A 20,910-nucleotide genomic window follows, 5' to 3' on the forward strand; every position below is an offset into this window, starting at 1 on the left:
ATCTCAATGACTCCTTTCAGAGAATGATGTTCATTTTTACAGATGATGAAGGGGCAACTCCTGTTAAAAGAAGGCGTGTTAGCAGTGATGAGGAGCACACTGTAGACAGCTGTATCAGCGACATGAAAACAGAAACTAGGGAGGTCCTAACCCCAACTAGCACTTCAGACAATGAGACAAGAGACTCTTCAATTATTGATCCAGGAACCGAGCAAGATCTTCCTTCCCCTGAAAATAGTTCTGTTAAAGAATATCGAATGGAAGTTCCATCTTCGTTTTCAGAAGACATGTCAAGTATCAGGTCACAGCATGCAGAAGAACAGTCCAACGAAGGTAGATTTGAAGACTGTAAAGAGTTCAAGGACCTCCACTGTTCCAAGGATTCTAACCTAGCTGAGGAAGAGTCTGAGTTCCCTTCTACTTCTATCTCTGCAGTTCTCTCTGACTTAGCTGACTTGAGAAGCTGTGATGGTCAAGCTTTGCCCTCCCAGGACCCTGAGGCTGCTCTATCACTCAGTTGTGGCCATTCCAGAGGACTCTTTAGTCACATGCAGCAACACGACATTTTAGATACTCTGTGTAGGACCATTGAATCTACAATCCATGTGATCACAAGGATATCTGGCAAAGGAAACCAAGCTGCTTCTTGACATTAGATGTAGCATGTCTACTACTTTTAAGGTCCCTTCTCTCCATCCCCCACCCCCAAAGCTGTTTGTATAAGTTTTGCTTATTTCTGTTTTTGTGCTTCAGTTTGTCCAGTGCTCTCTGCTTGAATGGCAAGATAGATTTATAGGCTTAATTCTTGGTCAGGCAGAACTCCAGATGAAAAAATTTGCATCTTCAGTATACTTTCTAAAGGGCAATCAGATAACGGATATGTTTTATGTAATTAAGAGTTCACTGTAGTGGCTTTCATTTAATATGGCTGTCTGGGAGGAACAGGGTTCCCTGGCCCTGTACAATGTAATTTAAACTTACAGCATTTTTACTGTGTATAATATGGTGTCCTCTGTGCCAGTTTTGTACCTTATAATAGAGGCAGGTCGCCTCCGATCGCTGTGGTTCTTATTATCAAAATTAAGTTTACTTGTATACGGAACAACCACAAGAAATTTGATTCTGTAAAGAATCCTCTTTAGCTGTGGCCTGGCAGTATATAAATGGTGCTTTATTTAACAGAATACCTGTGGAGGAAATAAAGCACACTTGATGTAAAAATAATTGTTTTATTTTTATTGACATGACTGATTGATTGCTATTCTGTGCACTTAATTAAACTGATTGTGATGACTTTTCATTTGTTTACATTTAACATTGCTTTAGTCTTCTCAGATGAAAGTAATGAGGACACTGAGCGGGAGGGAAGCATTTCTCCATTATACTCTAGTTCCTTAGTGCTGGCGGCGATCCAGAACGTAAGCTGCCCCGCAGCCTGTCGGTCCTCCGCCTGGAGTGCATAGCCACTGCAGGGAGTAGCCTGATGACAAGGCCCAAGGCACCTCACTCCAACATGCTTCTGAACACATGGCTGCTATGCTACCTAAAGAGCTACAGACCTTAAAACCCTGAAGTGAAATAAAGGAAAAGTATCGACGTGCCATTTATTTTTTTGTCTTCCTGAACTAAAACTACAGCTCAGAGTGGCTTGCCAGGACAAGCTTTAGTGGGAAACTTCAACTATCTGTACTCAGAGGCTCAATCTGTTCCCAGAGGAGCATCTATGGGAGGTAAGGTTAATACCTAATTTCCACATTGCTTGCTACTTTTAACCCAATGAGAGTCCAATCGTAGTAAAGATTCAAACAATGTTTTGAATTCTGTAAGAGGTCATGGATTCCATCCAATATAAATTAAGGGTGTTTTCTTTTTTAAAAGGATTGAGAAGAGGTAGACTTACAAAATCTTCTAATTCAACCATTTAGGGTAGTCAGCTTCAGTAAACATTTTATTTCTTCAAAATGCTGCTTCTGCCAACAGGATTTCATGCCCTCTTCTTTACAAACAGGAACTCCTTTATAGTCCAACTGCAATTCCATTTGCCCTGGAGTAGGCACAAAACTCAGTGCAACTGTTGCATGGTGTTCTAGAAGAAAAAGAAGGAGCTTATTACTGCATTATGAAAACTATCCATACAGTACTACAACTGGCTTATTACAGTGGGGGTGGGGGGAGAAATCTTGAGTGTTTCCCAATTCTTATAACAAAGGATACTACTAACATACCTTCTGGCCAGTTCCTATGTCTCCATTTCATGACCATCTTTTTATTTGTCAACTAAAAACACAGGGGAAATTCCCTTAAGACATCTTTTAAAACTTCCAGTGCAACACAGAAAATCCTTTCATTAAAACTCCTGAGGTACTAAAGGTAATCAACAAACAACATACAGTCCCATCTTCCAGGTTATATGCCAGCATCACTGAGAATCCGTTGTTCTAGGTGCCACAATGTCCTTAACAGCAGTAACATCAAGGACAGAAGTATAGTGACAGTGGTAACCAAAACTGGGCTGATGTCAAGGGTGACACTGGGCAACACAGACCCTAGTGATTTAGGTGGCAGAAATGTGAAACTTCTAGACCAAGAGTTGAGGGGAATTAACTATACTTCTTTCTTCTAAAACCAGTACAATTACTATGCAACTAAGGCTTCATCTTTATCACTACTTAGTATTTGTAACTATTTACCATAACCAATTTTATAAATTTCTCAAGTTTCTGTGAACTCAGATAAAAAAGCAAATTAAAAACAGCACAGATTTTTAAAAAGCAATGTAACAGAAGGGTCAGTCCCAGCTTGCTTTTCTTTAACCCTAAAGATTACTTACCAATTCTACATACTCGCCAGTGATGTTCCCATCAAACATTTGGAATGTCCCTCTTTTTTCAGCATCTAATATAGCAAGAGATTTAGAAAATTTCGGCACCAGCTAACCAAGTAAAACATACAAGAGACATGTCATCCCATCACGCCCTATCACCTTTTGAACCTAAAGGCAAAGTATTAACAAAATCATCACTGTGGTTTGGGGTTTTTGTTTTTTTTGTTTTTTTCCTAATCCTGAATAGTGTTTACTTACAGCTTTCTCTCCCTTTCTGAAGGAGAAAACCCAGTATTATATCCCCTAAGTGCAGACATATTTCCCTAAAAATGCCCATCTTTTAGCCCCTTAAATTTTTTTAGAAGTTATCCTAAAGACCTCTATCACCACCATGCTAGGTCTCTTCAATCATAAAAACATGGCTATCTGGGAAACCAAAAACCAGCTCCAGTTCTTAGTGGCACATTTTCTCCCCACATCAGCACTGGGGGCCCTAGCTTGGGAAGTTACTTACATCTTTCACAGTGAAGATGCTGTACAGCTGCTCTACAGTTGGGTCAAACAGTTCGGTCATGTGCAGTGTCACCGTGGGGATCCTCACACCCAAACCCGTTGGAGATGAAGCCTGAATCTCAAGAAGAGTAGATGTTCCAAAGGATAACTAAATAGCATGCCAGGAGATAAAGCTACTTAGATTTAAAAATTCAATCTTTCAGTCTTACCAAAATGTCCTCATATTCCACACTATACCTTCCAGACGCATGGAAAGAGCATGAAAAGCCTTTTTAGCACCACCAATCCCAGTTACTGTGAAACAGCTCATTGTGGCTATGAGCTAGCTCCTCGGCTCTGTTCTACTCCCAGGCCATGGCTTAACACCCCAAATCCTACTTGGACAAGTACATATGGTCCAGAGGGCACAAAGATAAGCAGATGAGGGACAACAGCCAAAGGCTGTCAATTCCCACCACCAGATTCCAAGAATGGGATCCTAAACCTCCTAAACCAAAAGTCTGAAGCAGTGTTTTCCACTGTGGTGGGTGAACCACAACATCACCAGGTTTTGTAATCTGCCTACCAAAAAACCCTGCCTTTGGAGCATTGTCTTGAACTAAATGCAGTATTTATCCCACAAGAAAGCCTATTTATACATTCCCTTCCCTCAAGGATGAAAGTGTCATTTCATCATTTCCCAAAACAATGGCACGGGATACAAAGATGGATGAACTGGCCTTCCTCACTAGCCTTTGCAGCTCTCCATCATTTAGAGCTTTCAATATTCTCATTAAGCACTTCCTCTTCCCTCCCTTCGTATTGGCCACCACAGCTCATACCTGCAAGGTATTCTCCATTTCCTTTTAAATGTCAATTTTAGGGAAGAAGACAATAACCTCACTTCCACGCAGTGCAGGAATTATCTAGGAGTTCCTCAGGAATTATCTCAACTATACCTGAAATACCTTTCATCCATTCGATATTCAACAAAGATTTATTAATAAGCACCTACTATGTGTCAGGCATTGTGCTAGAAGCTGGAGATACAGCAGTCAATAAGACACCTTCCATGCCACCTTAGAGCTTACAGTGTAGCAGGGAAGATAAGTAATTATACAAACTGAATAAATTATTCCAGAAAAGTCTTAGCAATTCTGTAGGCAAAACAGTTCACAATGTATACAATGCCAATAGTCACTACTCATGCGCTACTTGTAACTAGCTCTCAACCTCCAGACTACAATTTTTATCCTGCAACATAAAGAGTTTTTTCGGAAGCCTCAGACATAACCCTAACCTGGAAATCCAAGTACAGAGCAGAACTTGGGTAACTGGAAAAGGGACACACTGGTTCACAAGGGTGGCCTTCTACCCATCTTAAGTGCCTTCATGTAATCTCCAAGGGCCTCTCTGACCTTGGCGGTACCTGCAGTTTTCATAAGATCCTTCCGTATATCCCCATCTCCTTTCTTTTTACTCCCGTTCATCTACAAATCAGAAACATACAAACATAAAAATCTGGTTTGATGTACTCTTACAACATCAGGACACATGGCTGGGAGAAGCACTATGACGGTGAGGGAAGGGGAAGAAGTGGATGTGAGAGAGATGTGCCAGGTTTCTTCACAGACTGAAAAGCTGTAAGGATTTTTTAATCCAAGGTCCACTGACTGGGTTGATGGCCAGATCTTGAGGGGACTTCTTAGAAATGTGAACTCCTTAATTTGCATACAAAATGTTGTGTGTATATGTGTATGTATTCTATTGACGATGTAGTCACACCCCATGGCTTTTATCAGGGTCTAGAAATGCGCTGTCCAGTATGGTAGCCACTAGCCACATTTGGCTATTGAGCACTTGAAATGTGGCTGGTCTGATTTGAGATGTGCTACGAGTGTGAAATAATACACACAACAGACTTTGAAGATTTAGTACAAAAAAAGACTGTAAAATAATCCCAATAATTTTGATACTAATTACATGTTTAAATGGTATTTTTATACATTCGGTTAAATAAAAATATAAATATTAAAATTAATTTCATTTGTTTCCTTTAACTTTTTTAATATGGCTACTCGAAAATTTTAAATTCCATATGTGGCTTGCATTGTATTTCTATTGAACAGCGCTGGTCTAGTACCCCAAAGCCAGTGTAATTAGGAAAATCGAGTTCCCATGTAACACGGCCTTGGGCTACACTTTTTTGGTAGGGAGGAAGAAAGGAAGAGGGAGGGAGAAAAAGGGACAGTAAGAGTGGGGAGGAGGCAGACAGAGGGAAGCATCAGAAGGCCATTCTGGCTCTGGCAATGCCTCTGTGGTATTCTCAGAATAAAAAGAGATGTTGGTTTAAAATATTTCGCATCCCTATGATTCACTTGAGATGGGTATGGTCCCAGATCCTGGGTCCCACTTTATTCTGTAATGCCACCAAGGGTTGAACCGAAAAGACCAGTTTAATATGCTGATGAAAAACTTTTCATCATGCTGAATATAGCGACGTGAAATCACAGTCCTTAAAGGCATCAACCACATGTCTGAAGATGTGTATGAGACAGCGCCCCCCTCTTTTTTTTTTTTTTTTTTTTGAGAGCGAGCAGGAGAGAGGCAGAGAGAGAAAGGGAGACACGGAATCTAAAGCAGGCTCCAGGCTCTGAGCTGTCAACACAGAGCCCAACGCAGGGCTCAAACTCATGAACTGTGAGGTCATGACCTGAGCTGAAGTCAGATGCTTAACCAACTGAGCCACCCAGGTGCCCGAGGCAGCCCCACCTGTATAGCATTTTATAACCTTTAATAAAGGGAGGTTGTATGTTTCTCAGTATGATTTAATTTTTATGTCTTTGTAAGCCTTCATATTTAAATACATTCACAAATCAAAACCCCTCTGTCAAATTATCTTGGTTTGGAAAATACGGCTGCTGTACAAATGGTCCCTCCCCAGAACCAAGCTTTTGGCTCAAGAGGGCAATCACTGAGAATCAAGCCTGGGTGTTCCACAAGGCTCTAGCTCCCAGGAGAACTAGGAGAGCTAATCAAAAGCAACATGGACTAACTAGTTTATGAAAAACCATGCGATACAATCACAGCTAAAAGCTGAATATTTTCACATTCAAAGGAAACAGCAGAGATGCAGAAACAAAACCCCGTTCACCAAGCTGCACATCCGCCTAAGCACTTAACAGGACATACACTGTCACATTTATCTGATGCCACCCCTGAAAGACGAATTAGTCCCACTTCACAGATGAAAAGGCTGTGGAGGGCGTGGTCACCTGCCCAAGGACTACACCTGGTGCATGGGGCAGTCTGGGGCTTCCTCTTCTTTCCTACACGGCTCCACTCCACACCCCACACTGCCCCCCACCCACCCAGCGTAGTAAACCTTCTTGGCAAACAAACCCTTTACAATACACCACAACCACCGCACAGGAATCACAAAGTGTATTCAATAGTTTTTCAAATGCCCAACGTATACAGCTGAGCTTGGACTTAAAAAACAAAACAAAAAAACAGATACCTCACCTCGGTGTCATCTACTTCATTTTCTTCAGAAAGGCTGAGTATTTCAATCAATCCCTTGTGCTTTGCACCAGATTCTTTAATTACACTTAAAATGAACAAAATACATTCTTCAATTGTAAAGTAACAACTGGTTTATGCCAAACTGCCTTAACTAAACAGCCCACCCTCCACACAGGGTGCACCACAGATGGTGACAAGGCAAGCTCAAGGCTTTCCCAGCACACAGGTGTTCTCCTGGCCCACAACAGAGATAGGCAAACAGCAAATGTGGAGGTAAAACCCAGCCAATGAAAGTGCACACAAAATTAGGGGCCAGGTGGAGGCATGAGACGAGTAACTGGGCCTTTAACCCATGTTTCTGTTTTCCTCCCCCAATAATCTTTACCAGGATCAAAGCAGGATAAAGGGCTGCTTGAAGAGCAGTCACATAAGGGATGGGTGGCCAGAAAGGGGCACGGAGTTGCGATCATGGAAAGCGTGAAGGGAGACAGGCTGTGACTTAGGGAAGTTGTGCTTGGGCCCCACGCAGCTAGATTTCTTTCAGTACCAAAGTGCTGATTTCAGTGACAACATCAAGATGGCAATGTAGTTATTCCCAACTTCAGTCCCCCTCACAAGACCAACAGCTATCCACAGGCAAGACACCACTGAGAATCCCAGAATGCAGAGGCAAGGCAGATGCACCCTTGGTGGACCAAAGACAAAGAAGGACCAAAGAGAAGGGTAAGAGAAGTGGTAACACTGACCAAACTGCCCCTCCCAAGGCCAGCACAGAGCTGTGGTTTCTTCAATGGGAAAAAAGTGGACATCCAGATCCCCGAGCATTGTGGGATGCTTCCTAGGAAGCCCATCTGGGTCTCAGCTAACAGGGACCACTGGGAATCAGAAGCGGGGGCAGGGCTTTCAATAACCAGAGCGCAGATCTTGTTGGACGGTGTTCTTGCTTGCAGCAGTGCATGAGCAAAGATCCCAGCCAGTGACTCTGCCCATCTGCAGAGCTCAGCTGGTACCCTATGTGACCAGGGCGCTTGGTTGGCAATTATGCCTGATTTGGACTCCTAGTAAACTGGCTGAAACCAGCTGTAGAGCCCATTCTACTGCCCCACCAAGGCAAAGAAGCAAATTTGCAGACCCACTCAACTGCTGACGGAAGCCCGACCACAGAATCTGGGCAGCCACAGAGCCCATCCTCTAGCCCCACTTGGACAGGAAGCCAAACCAGCAACCCTGCCCAACTGTTCAGCACAGCTTCTGGTCCTATAAGCAGGGAGCCTGAAGAGTGTCCCTAAGCAGCCTTGAAGCCCAGCCTACAATTCTGCCCAAATGCTGGACACATCTTGTGGCCTTGTCCAGATAGGGAGCCCAGGCAGTGACCCTACCCAGCCACAGAGCACAGTCCCTAGCCCCAACCAACTACAGGATACAGCTGGAGGTCCATCCCCACCAGAGAACCCAGCCAGCAATGTTGCTCAACGGCAGAGCACAACCAGAGGCTACCTGTTCTCGAAACCAAGCCTGCAGACTTCTGGGGCACAGTCTGATCACAGAGCACAGCCTGAAATCAGGTCCAATCATGAAACCCTGCCTGTGGCCTGACCTCAACAGAGTCTAGCCAGCAGAACCATCTGGTCAGGATGGTCTAAGACCCCACCCAACCAGGAGCAATGGTGGAGACCCACCCATAGTCCTGCCCAATCAGAGCCCAACCAGTGGCACTGCCTTTCCAGAGGACACATCCAGTAACCCCACCGGATCAGAGGTAACTACAGAGCCCAGCTAGTGACCCCAAGTGACCATGTAACACAGCCAACAGCCACACCCAGTCTGAAAGCCTGCCCAGCAGCCCTGCTTGAACACAGAGCCCAACAAGCAGACCCACCCTACCAAGGAGCCCAGCTAGTAGAGCCCTGACCCCCAACCTCAGAGCATGAGCAGTGGTCTCACCCAACTAGAGACCCTGACAGCATGCCCTGCCTACCATGAATGCTACTAGCTGACCCACCCAGTAACCCATTCAAGCTAGCTGAATGGTGAACATTTTTCCTACTGAAGCAAACTGGTTAAGTCTGGAAAAGGAAACCACTTATATGTGCAGATACCAATGCAAGGAATTAAGGCTCATGAAGAATCAGGTAAACATGACCCCACCAAAGGAAACTAACAAAGCTCCAATAACAGATCCTAAAGAAATGGAGATCCATGAACTATATAATCAGTAATTAAGAATAAACCTCTGGGCACCTGGGTGGCTCAGTCAGTTGAGCATCCAACTTCAGCTCAGGTCATGATCTTACCACTTGTGGGTTCGAGCCCCAAGTCAGGCTCTGTGCTGACAGCTCAGAGCCCGGAGCCTCCTTCAAATTCTGTGTTTCTGTCTCCCTCTGCCCCCTCCCCAACGCTTTCTTTCTCTCTCAAAAATAAACAAACTTTTTTTAAAAAAAGAATCAATTTCTTGGGGAGCCTGGGTGGCTAAGTTGGTTGAGCGTCCAACTCTTCATTTTGGCTCAGGTCATTGTCCCAGGGTCATGAGATTGAGCCCCGCATCAGGCTCCACACTGAAGCCTGCTTGGGATTCTCTCCCTCTGCCCCTCTCCCCCACTTGCACTCTTCTCTCTCTAAAATAAATTTAAAAATTTTTTTAATTAAAAAAAAAGTTACGTTTTAACTAGAAGGACAGACAACTAAATAAAATTAAGAGAATACATGAGCAGAATGAGAAGTACCACAAGGAAACAAAGCAGAAATCCCAGAGCTGAAGAATACAATGACTGAAGAACTGCACAGAAAGCTTGAACAGCTAAAATGACCAAGCAGATGTAAGAACTAGTGAATGAGAAGATAGGTTATTTGAAATTGGCATCATAAAAACCTAAGAATGTGACGGGCTCCTGGGTGGCTCAGTTGGCTAAGCACTGGCCTTCGGCTCAGGTGATGATCTCAAAGTTCATGAGTTTGAGCCCCACATCAGGCTCTGTGCTAACAGCTCAGAGCCTGGAACCTGCTTCAGATTCTGTGTCTCCCTCTCTCTCTGCCCTTCCCCCACTCATGCTCAGTCTCTCTCAAAAGTAAATAAATATTAAAAAAAAATTTTTTAAACATAAGAATGTGTAAAAGCCACCAATAACAGTAATATACATAGTATATATATATTAAGAGTAAATATATAGTCAAAGTTAGATCTAATATTGTAATGGTGTTGCATAATTCAATTACAACTCTAATTTAAAAGCTAAACATACTAAAAATGATCCTAACTACAATAATTTATTACTAGATACAGAATATAAAAATATGCAAATTATAACATCAAGAACCTAAAATATGAGGAAGGCAGAAGTATAAATTTCTGTATGCTATCAAAGGTCTTAGTAGTTTAAATAGCATGTTATAAATATAAGACATTTCATGTATGTCTCAGGGTAACAACCTGAAGAAAACCTGTAGTAGGTACACAAAAGATTATGATAAAGGAGTTAAAGCACACCACCACAAAAAGGCATGAGATCACCAAGGAAGACAGCAAGAGAAGAAGCACGAACATTGGATCTACAAAACAGGCAACAACAAAATGGCAAGTGTAAGTTGTTACCTATCAAGAATTACTTTAAACATAAACCATTAAATTCTCCAATCAAAAGACACAGAATGGCTGAGTGGATTAAAAAGAAATAATAGAGACAACATCCAATAATCTGCTGCCCGTAACACAGAGGCTCACTTTAGCATGATAGTGAGAGTGAGGGGGTGAAAAAGATATTTCAAGCAAATGGCAACCAAAAAAAAAAAAAAGCAGGAGTAGCTATACTTGTGTTAAACAAAATATTAAGAAAAAAAGATGGTCAAAAAAAACCTAAGTAAGGTTGTTATATAATGGTAAAGGGATCAATTCATCTGGAAGATATAATAACTGTAAATATTTATGTACCTAACATTGAAGCACCTAAATATATAAAGCAAATACTGATAGATTAACTAAAAGGAGAAATAATTGGCAATATAGTAATAATTGGAGACTTTAATATCCCATACTCAACAGTGGAGAGATCACCCAGACAAAAAATTGACAAGGAAACAGCAGATTTGAACATTATAGACCAAATGGAACTAACAGACATATACAGAACAATCCTTTAAATATCAGCAGAATATACATTCTTCTCAAGGATCCCCACAACATCTTCTGGGATAAATCACATTGGACACTAAACAAGTCTCAACAAATTAAAAAATATAAAAATTATAATAAGTATCTTTTCAAACCACAATGGTATGAAGCTAGAAAGTAGTAACAGGAGGAAAGCTGGAAAATTCACAGATATGTGGAAATTAAATAAAACATTTCTGAACCAATGGCTCAAAGAAATCAAAAGGGAAATTTTAAAAATAACTTGAGACAGGAGTGCCTGGGTGGCTCAGTCGGTTAAGAGGCCAACTTCGGCTCAGGTCATGATCTCACTGGTTCATGAGTTCGAGCCCCACGTCAGGCTCTGCACTGACAGCTCGGAGCCTGGAGCCTGCTTCAGATTCTGTGTCTCCCTCTCTCTCTGCCACCCCACCCCACGCCCCCGCCACACACTGTCTCTCTCAAAAATAAATAAACATTAAAAAATAAAAACTTTAAAAAAATTTAAAAAAAATAACTTGCGACAAATAATAGAAACACACACACCAAGACCTATGGGATGTAGAAAAAACAGTTCTAAGCAGGAAGTTTGTAGTGATGAGCACATAAATCAAGAAAAAGAAGATTTCAAATAAAGAACCTAACCTTATACCTCAACGAGCCAGAAAAAAACAAAGCCCAAAGTTATCAGAAGAAAGCAAATAAGAAGCATCTATAGATTCAATGCAATCCCTATCAAAATGCCAATGGAATTCTAAAATTTGCATGAAACCACAAAACACCCTGAACAGGCAAAGCAATCCTGAGAAGGAAAAACAAAGCTGGAGGCATCATAATTCCTGATTTCAAACTTTACTACAAAACTACAGAGATCAAAACAAAATAGTAGTGACATGAAAACAGACAAAGACCAATGGAACAGAATCAAGAGCCCAGAAATAAATCCATACATATATAGTCAACTTGTATTTGACAACGTAAGCAAGAATACTCAATGGGTAAAAGACAGTCTCTTCATTAAATGGTACTGGGAAGGTGTACCTGCATGGCTCAGTCGGTTAAGTGTCCAACTTCAGCTCAAGTCACGATCTCATGGCTCATGGGTTTGAGCCCCATGTGGGGCTCTGTGCTGACAGCTCGGAGCCTGGAGCCTGCTTCGGATTCTGTGTCTTCCTCTCTCTCTGCCCCTCCCCTGTTCATGCTCTCTCAAAACTAAATAAACATTAAAATTTTGTTTTAATAAATAAATGCTACTGGGAAAACTTAATATTCACATGCAAAAGACTGACACACTGGACCCCTATCTTATACCACTCAAAAAAACTAATTCAAAATGAACTAAAGACTGAAATGTTAAGATTTGAAACCATTAAACTCCTAGAAGGAGGATAAAAGCTCCCTGACAGCAGTGTTGGCAATGATTTTTGGATGTAACACCAAAACCACAAGCAACAAAAGCGAAACAAGTAGGACCATCTCAAACTAAAAAGCTTCCGCAAAGAAAAAAATCAGTGAACAAAATGAAAGGGCAACATGCAGAATGGGAGAAAATATTTGTAAACCTTATGTGATAAGAAGTTAATATCCAAAATACATAAGGAACTCCTAAAACCTGACAACCACCCCCCCCAAAAAAAAAAAAGAAATAATAATCCCAGTAAAAATGGGCAAAGTACATAAATAGACACTTATGCAAAGGAGATGTTTAAATGGATCACAGGTACAGGAAAAGGTACTCAACATACTAATCATCAGGGAAATGCAGATCAAAATCACAATGAGGGGGCATGTGGGTAAAGCAGCTGACTCTTGATTTTGGCTTAGGTCATGATCTCATGGTGGTAAGATCAAGCCGAGAGTGAGAGCTTGGGAGTCTCAGCGTGGAGCCTGCTTAGGATTCATTCTCTTTCTCTCTCTTTCTCTTTCTCTCTCTCCCTTTCTCTCTCCCCCTCCTCTCCCTCTCCCCCACTTGCACATGCACGCTCTCTCAAAAATTAAAAAAACAAAACAAAACAAAAAGATCTATGGGAACAGGGGCACCTAGGTGGCTCAGTTGGTTGAAAGTCTGACTCTTGATTTTTGGCTCATGATCTCAGGGTCATGGGATCAAGCCCCCATTCGAGCTCCGAGCTGGGTGTGGAGACTGCTTGGAATTCATTCTCATATTCCCTCTCTCTCTCTCTCTTCCTCTCCCGCTGCCCCTCTCTCCTGGCTCTCTCTCTCTCTCAAAAATAAAATAAAAAAATTTTAAGTTGAAAAAACAAAAAACCAAATCACAATGAGGGATCACCCTACATGTGCTGGAATGGCCAGGATCAGAAAGAGATAACAAGTGTTGGTGAGGATGTGGACAACAGGGAACCCTTGTGTGCTGTTGGTGGGAATGCAAATTGATGCAGCCACTGCGGAAAACTGGATGGAGGTTCCTCAAGAAAATTGAAACAGAAGTACCATATGATCCAGCAATCCCACTTCTGGGTATACCAGTAAAACCTTGGTTTGTAACCAGAATTCGTTCCAGAAACATGCTTGTAATCCAAAGCACTTGTCTACCAAAGTGTTTTCAAGTTGTGCTTGTTGTGGGCTTAGTTGTGATCGATTGTGATCATGTGCCATTTGGCGTCACCTACTACTCGCATTGCAAGATACTGCTCATTTACTGAGTTAAAATTTACTGGAAATGTTTGCTTGTCTTGCAGAATGCTCACAGAACAAGTTACTCATAATCCAAGGATTTACTTATATCCAAAGGAAATAACAACACCATCTAAGAGACATCTGCACCTCCATGTTGACTACAGCATTATTTACAGTTGCTAACACATGGAAACAACTGAAGTATCCACTGATGGATAAATGGATAAAGAAAATGTGGTGTACACACACACACACACACACACACACACACACACACACACACACACACTATTATTCAGTCATAAAAAAAAAAAAAAGGAAATCCTGCTATTTGGAACAACATGGATGGACCCTGCGGGCATTATGCTAAGTGAAAAAAAGTCAGACAACAACAAAAATGATATCTCATTTACATGTGAAATCTAAAAAATCAAACTCCTAGAAACGGAGAGTAGACTGGTGGTTGCAGGGAGCCAGTGGTGTTGAAGGTGGTCAAAGGAAACAAAGGGTCCAAACTTCCAGTTACAAGAAGAGTAAGTTCTGAGGATGTAATATACAGCCTGATGACTACAGTTAACATTATTATATTATACATTTGAAAGTAAGAATAAATCTGAAAAGTTCTCAACATACACACACAAAAATGGTAACTACGTGGGATGAGAGATGTGTTAACTAACCTTATTGTGATCATCATTTCTAATATATACATACACACACACACACACACACACACACACCCACTATCAGGCCATATACCTTAACCTTATACAGTGTTATAAAACCAACTGTGTCTCAATAAAGGTGGGAAAAAATTAAAGTTTAATTTAAAAAAGAAAAAAAACCGACCAGTGTTGACTCTTCCCCAGAGGGTCCCACTTGCCACCTCTGGGGCTCACTGCTAGAGGAGAAAAGCACAAGGGATGAGGGTAGGGCATCCTCAGCCTGCCCTCTAGCTGCTGTCTTGGAGTAGCTGAGTCTTATCTCACAAAGGAGGTGGTTGCCACTTTGAGGTGAGGGAGACACAAGAGACACAAGGCCACGAGATTCCCTGGGACACTCGGAGCCCTGTGCTGGGGGTGGGGTAGGGTGAGGGTGTAAGGTGCCAGACCCTGCCATGTCCGGCCAACAGCAGACAATGAAGGAGCAACAGAGAGAAAACCTCTAGCCAGAAGGTCCCAGGCAGGAGTGGACTTTTGACACTTGTGGAACACCTTCCTGGGCTCAAGCCCAGCTCTAGCAAAGCGGCCAGTAGGGCAAAAGCCCAAGGCCAGCTTGCTGTGGAACTCTCTAACCCAACTCTCAAGAAAGGAGCCGACTCCTGGGCAAAGGCCCAAACTTTAACTCAGTACAATCTTCTACAACTAGATCTCTCCCTCTCCCCTCCTCTTCCTTTTCCCCTTTGTCTTCATATCCATGATAATTTCAACAAGTATTCATTGAGCCCAGACTGTCTGTCAGCCAGGAACTAGGCACCACGGCAGAAACTTACTCTTTTAACAAACACACAACGTTCCAGACAGTGATCTGGGCCTGGAAACAAAACCAATCCATCCCTAACCAAATGACTTAAAGAATGAAAACAACACAAATATTGATCAGCTGATGAACAGATAAACAAAACATGCTATATCTGTACAACAGAATATCATTCAACCATAAAAAGGAATGAAACATGCTACAACATGGATGAGTCTTGAAAACATTATGCTAAGTGAAAGGAGCCAATCACCTCCACGTGTGACCCAAAACTATAAAAGTCCTAGAAGAGCACAGGCAGTAATTTTTCTGACACTAACCACAGCAACTCTTTTCTAGATATGTCTCCTGAGGTAAGGAAAATAAAAGCAAAAATAAACTATTGCGATTACATCAAAATAAAAAGCTTCTGCACAGCAAAGGAAATGATCAACAAAACTAAAAACCTACTGAATGGGAGAATATATTTGCAAAAGATATATCCAATAAAGGATTAGTATCCAAAAGGTACAAAGAAATTCTACAGGGGTGCCTGGCTGGCTCAGTCAGTACAGCCTGTGACTTTTGATCTTGGGGTTGTGAGTTTGTGCCCCACAATGGATGCAGAGCTTACTTTAAAAAATAAAAATATTTTTTTGAAAATAAAAAACTTCTATAACTCAACACCAAAAAAATAAATAATCCAATCTAAAAATGGGCAAAAGACATGAACAGACATTTCTCCAAAGAAGACATACAGATGGCCAACAGACACATGAAAAGATGTTCAACATCACTAATCATAAGAGAAATGCGAATCAAAACCACAATGAGAGATCACCTCACATCCATCAAAATGGCTAAAATCAAAAATACAAGAAACAGGGCACTGGGCTGCCTCAGTCAGAAGGGCAGGCTTGATCTTGGTGTCATGAGTTTGAGACCCACATTGGGTGTAGAGATTACTTAAATAAATACATATTTTAAAAAACAATAACAACAGGAGAAATAACAAGTGTTGGTAAGGATGTGGAGAAACGGGAACCCTCCTGCACTGTTGGTGGGAATGCAAACTGGTGCAGCTACTGTGGAAAACAGTGTGAAGTTTCCTCAACAAATTAAAAATAGAACTACCCTATGATCCAGAAATCACACTACTGGGTATTTACCCAAAGGAAATGAAAACACTAATTCAAAAAGATATGCACCCCTATATCTATTTCAGCATTATTTACAATAGCCAAATTATGGAATATTTTATTCCAATATATATATGTGTATATATATATATATATATATATATATATATATATATGTATATATACACACACACACACACAATGAAGTATTATTCAGCCACACAAAAAAAATGAAATCTTGCCATATGCAACAACATAGATGGATCTCGAGATCCATCCAACGTTAATAAGTCAGAGAACGACAGATACCATATGATTTCACTCATATGTGGAATTTAAGATGAGACCGAGTAATATATACAATTGTTCAATCCCTATATTGTACATCTGAAACTAATTTAACACTTATATTAACTATACTGGTGTTAAAATTAAAAAAAAAAGGGGGGGTGTCATTCCCAAAAGACCACATACTCTAGGATTCCATTCATAGAAGTGTCCAGAAGAGGCAAATCCACTGAGACAGAAAACAGATCAGTGGTTGCCAAAGACTGGGAAATGACTGCTAACGAGTTCAGGGGTTTTTGTGAGTGATGAAAATGTTCTAAAATCAACTGTAGTGACGGCTGCACAACTCTGTGAGTGTGCTGGAAACCACTGAACTGCATACTTTACATGGATGAACTATATGGTATGTGAATCAGATCTCAATAAAGCTGGTATTTTTAAAAATCCCTGCCCTGATGAATGGGGGCTGGAGGGCAACCAGATAAATAAAATATTTAAGTAACCATATAAAGATACCAAATAACAGTGCTGTGGGGGAAAATAAAGTGGGAAGGGAGACAGTACAAGGAAGGGACCTGCGATCTTTGTATAACAGAGATAGGTGGCTTCACTCAGGACAAGGACCTGAAGGACCCAAAACAGTCCGCATGCAGAGAAGAGTGTTCCAGCAGCTCCAGAAAACTCTAGGGCTCACAAGTGCCTGGCAGACAAGAGTCCAGCTGCAATCAAAGAGCTCTAAGCAGGGGTGCCTGGGTGGCTCAGTCGGTTAAGCGTCTGACTTCGGCTCAGGTCATGATCTCACAGTCTGTGAGTTCGAGCCCCGTGTCGGGCTCTGTGCTGACAGCTCAGAGCCTGGAGCCTGTTTCAGATTCTGTGTCTCCGTCTCTCTCTGACCCTCCCCCGTTCATACTCTGTCAATCCCTGTCTCAGAAATCAATAAACATTAAAAAATAAAAAATAAAAAAAAAGAGCTCTAAGCAACTGTGTGATGGGAGAAAGGGAAGCCCCCAGCTAGTCGGACATGACAGAAGGGTATCTGTAACTATGAAGACCAATTCAGGGGCCAGTAAGTGCTAGGCTCATATCAGGAGTTCTAAAAATATCTGCCGAACAAATGAATGATAAATGAACCAACTCTGCCCCAAGGCTGCCTCCAGCCCTAGCTGTCCCCTGAGCCCCGTTACCTTTCCAGCTCAGTCTGATGTTCCACTCATAGAAGAAATCCTTTGCGGCTGCTGCAAGAAACCTCACCTTCTACCTGCCTCAGCTCACTGATTACACGGTGTCCAGTCTCATTCTCCACGACGATGCCTACCAGGAGGTTGCGGAGCTTCCCCTTGGACAAGCTGGTAGCATCCCGCTCTGTCCTGCCAGGGACCAGAAAGGAAGAGCCATGAATGGAAGCCCCAGCTGGTATCCACATGCCCAGGCTGGGGCATCAGGGCAGTGAGATCCGCTCATCTCCTCTCAGGCAGCCTTGACAGACCTACCAGTCTCAAAGTTCCAAATGTGCTTCTTAAATCAGATTTCCACCAAATATCTTTTCATTTTCCCGCTCAGTTCGTTAGGATACTATTATCCACTATGTAAAGTAGTATTTTGTCTTCAAAACACTAGCTTATTTGGGGGCAAGGGGTCTAGCAATCTCACCCATTGGAAATGGATGGGCAAAGAGGCCATACAAAAAGGCAGTAATAACCGAATTAATTTTAATCACAAGACAAATGATCAAGTGTTTTCACACATATATTATCTCATGCAATCTTCCCAAATAAATGCTTCCATTTTAGGGAGTGGAAACGAGGTGAGAGAAGTCCCTGGTGTGTCATGGTGACAGTGCTGGGAAAGGAGAGGCCAGGGCTCCCTCAATAAGCCGCTCACAAGCTGACGGCTTTACTCTGCCCTGACCTGCCTCAACATCAGCTTGATGGCCTTCAGGTAACACAGCCCTCAGTGATGCAGCATCACCTCCTGAAACTCTGGGGCAGAGAGGGAGGCAAGTATCAAGCCCATGTTCCAGATGACATCCAAAAAGGATGTGCAACCGCTCAAACTCCTAGAAGGCGGGGCTCACTAAAAGCCAATCGAGTTAGATCTACAGCTGAGATCCAATTTCCTGTTCTTTCCACTACACGCAGACCAACGGACAAGCGAGCACACACGCGCACACTCTAGCTCCTTTTAACTTCTAGAAACATCAAGAGGGGTGGGGGGTGGGGGAGTCTTAAGGTCACAGACTGTCAAAGTTGAAGAGGTAAATCAGATACCATTCGTGGGGCCCAAACCAAGTTTCACAAGAAGGAAACTGCAGTTCCACAGCCAAGTGCAGATAAGCCCCCAGGTCTCCGGACTCACCTGAGGCTTATTTACAGCAGCGCGCTGAGCGGCTGCGGGGGCGGGGAGAATCCTCTGCACCTGTGCAGGCCCCGCCCTACGGAGGGAGCGCCGCGGCCCGAGAGGCCTGGCCACCCCACCCCGCAGGGCACCGGGAGCCCGGTGCTCGCAGAGGGGCCCCACCATCCCGCCCGCCGCTGCGGAGGAGGAGGCCCGAAAGCCGCGGCCCCCGCCCGGCCGCACCAGTGCCAGTTGTTCACATTGGTCCCGTCCTCCCGCTCCTCCACGATCCAGCGCGGGTCCCCCTGGCCCCATTTGGCCATGTCTACGCTGACGGAGCAGCCTCCGCGGAGAACAAGAAAGGGCCTCCGTGCGGGATGCCCTGCGGCTCCATAGCGACGTTTCCGGCCTCCGAGCCCGAGATCCGAGCGTTCGCGGCGCCCAGAAGGTGCCAGAAAATCCCGCCCCCTGCGCCGCCCCGCCCCGCTGCGGGGCGCGGAGAGAGCAGGAGCCCTGCCGGGGATCCGGAGGCGGGGTCGCGCGGAGCAGTGCAGAGTTGGGGCCGGGAGGCCGCGAAGGCCAAACGGGGTCGCACGGTCTGGGAGGCAGGGGTGATGGGGGCAAGGCGTCCGAGAAGTACGGCTGGAGAGGGGCGCGATCCAGGAGCCCCGGGCCCGCCAGGGGACTCGCAAGTGCAGAGCCCAGGAAGGGGACCTTCGGCCGCCTGCAAAAAACCGAGACGCCGTTTAAGGATTCTTTATTACTATCGCAGTGATTATTTTCAGTGCAAGCAAGTGGTGGGTAAGGGACGCCTGAGGGAGGTATTGGGGATGCAGCTGGCAGGCTGTCAGCGGCCCCGCTAACGGTATTCGGTGAACCTGGTCCTGGAGGATGCGCCCCGAGCACTTGATCACCCTTTTCGCGGTGCGACAGACTCCAGCTCGGAGCGCGCGCACGGTGCGCTGTGGTCTGTGCTGTGCGCACGCGCTTCACGCCGCAATCATATTCTGTTCCTGCAGAGTTGGTTCACCCTGGTTCTCACGCCTTTCCAACACCTGTGCAAGCAGCACGAACTGCCAAGTTCTGTTACTTCAGAAATGTTTACATTCTATGCACGTAATAATCCTTCATAGATGACCAAAGAATGTGATTGCAAGCAAAAAAAAAAAGTGATAGCAAGCGCCTATTATTGGAGCTTACAGCAATTTTTCAATAATTGGATGTTGATGACTTCTTTCACAAATTTTCACCGTCCTACAAAAACTTTGCACCAACTATATGGACACTGTTACTAAGATGTCAATGGATATTTATTTAGCAGGGAAAACGAATAATGACAATGAAAGGGAGGAAGTACCTGACTGCTTTCTCCTGTGTTCTGTGCTCATCAAATTTACTGGGGGAGAACATTTTCTCCATTTGCTTACTGGAGCTGCTACACTCCAACATCATCTTCAGAAAAGCTTTCCCAGTTGAGTAAACAAACAAAATAACATTGTAATTTCACCTTTCATAGCTTTACTTCACCAAAGGCATGAACACTGACACGAGGTGTCAAATAAGGAAGAATTGCAGTGGCAATAGTAAGTGGGCATCGTTTTCTTGTGGATTCGCTGTTTCATCTTTTATCTAATTCATAAAGATGGGCACCTGGCTGCCTCAGTCCATAGAGCATGCCTCTCTTGGTCTCGGGGTCCTGAGTTTGTTCCCCACATTGTGGGTAGAGATTACACAAAGAATATTACTAATAGAACATTACATGGTAAGATTTATATATATATAAGTAACCTGGGGGAAAACAAGACTTACCAGAAAACATACAAAGGCAGAAGCTATAATTACTAAAATTTTATGTGAACAAAAATATTTTCTAACTTTTATACAAAAGGAAATTATACAAAAAGAAATAAAGAAGTGACTTTATTAAAATGGAAGTGGAAAAGGTATTATTCTTTGTAGGTAATTGATCAAGAATTAAATTGACCTGGGGCACCTGGGTGGCTCAGTCAGTTGAGCACCTGACTCTTGGGTTTGGCTCAGGTCATGGTATTGAGCCCCGCATCTGGCTCTGCACTAAGCGTGGAGCCTGC

At 43.2% G+C, this 20,910-nt stretch overlaps 3 protein-coding genes across 6 annotated transcripts in view; 1 reads left to right on the forward strand and 2 right to left on the reverse strand.

Annotated features, from left to right (window-relative positions):
- Positions 1–1,300, forward strand: part of USP34 (ubiquitin specific peptidase 34) — a 254,684-nt gene extending 253,384 nt beyond the window's left edge. For all 4 annotated transcript variants that reach the window (XM_086701030.1, XM_086701029.1, XM_025932470.2 and 1 more), the window contains one exon: positions 43–1,300. In XM_086701030.1, the coding sequence (XP_086557156.1) occupies positions 43–650 (608 nt within the window). In that variant the 3' untranslated portion in view covers positions 651–1,300. The remainder of the gene's footprint in view (positions 1–42) is intronic.
- LOC112869655 (activator of 90 kDa heat shock protein ATPase homolog 2-like) lies at positions 1,216–3,479 on the reverse strand. The gene is made up of 4 exons (XM_025932780.2): positions 3,339–3,479; positions 2,831–2,932; positions 2,226–2,277; positions 1,216–2,086 (listed from the first exon to the last, which is right to left on the reverse strand). Exons 1-4 carry the CDS (start codon positions 3,396–3,398, stop codon positions 1,914–1,916), a joined length of 387 nt encoding a protein of 128 aa, XP_025788565.2. The 5' UTR covers positions 3,399–3,479; the 3' UTR covers positions 1,216–1,913.
- LOC147582497 (uncharacterized) lies at positions 3,368–20,272 on the reverse strand. Its single transcript, XM_086702799.1, has 4 exons — positions 20,248–20,272; positions 18,842–19,833; positions 17,738–17,853; positions 3,368–3,449 (listed from the first exon to the last, which is right to left on the reverse strand). Exons 1-3 carry the CDS (start codon positions 20,270–20,272, stop codon positions 17,779–17,781), a joined length of 1,092 nt encoding a protein of 363 aa, XP_086558925.1. The 3' UTR covers positions 3,368–3,449; positions 17,738–17,778.
- Positions 20,273–20,910: the final 638 nt, after the last annotated feature.

This window comes from Puma concolor, chromosome A3, assembly GCF_028749965.1.
Source record: "Puma concolor isolate L17-30 chromosome A3, mPumCon1.1.hap2, whole genome shotgun sequence".
Taxonomy (NCBI): Eukaryota; Metazoa; Chordata; class Mammalia; order Carnivora; family Felidae; genus Puma; species Puma concolor.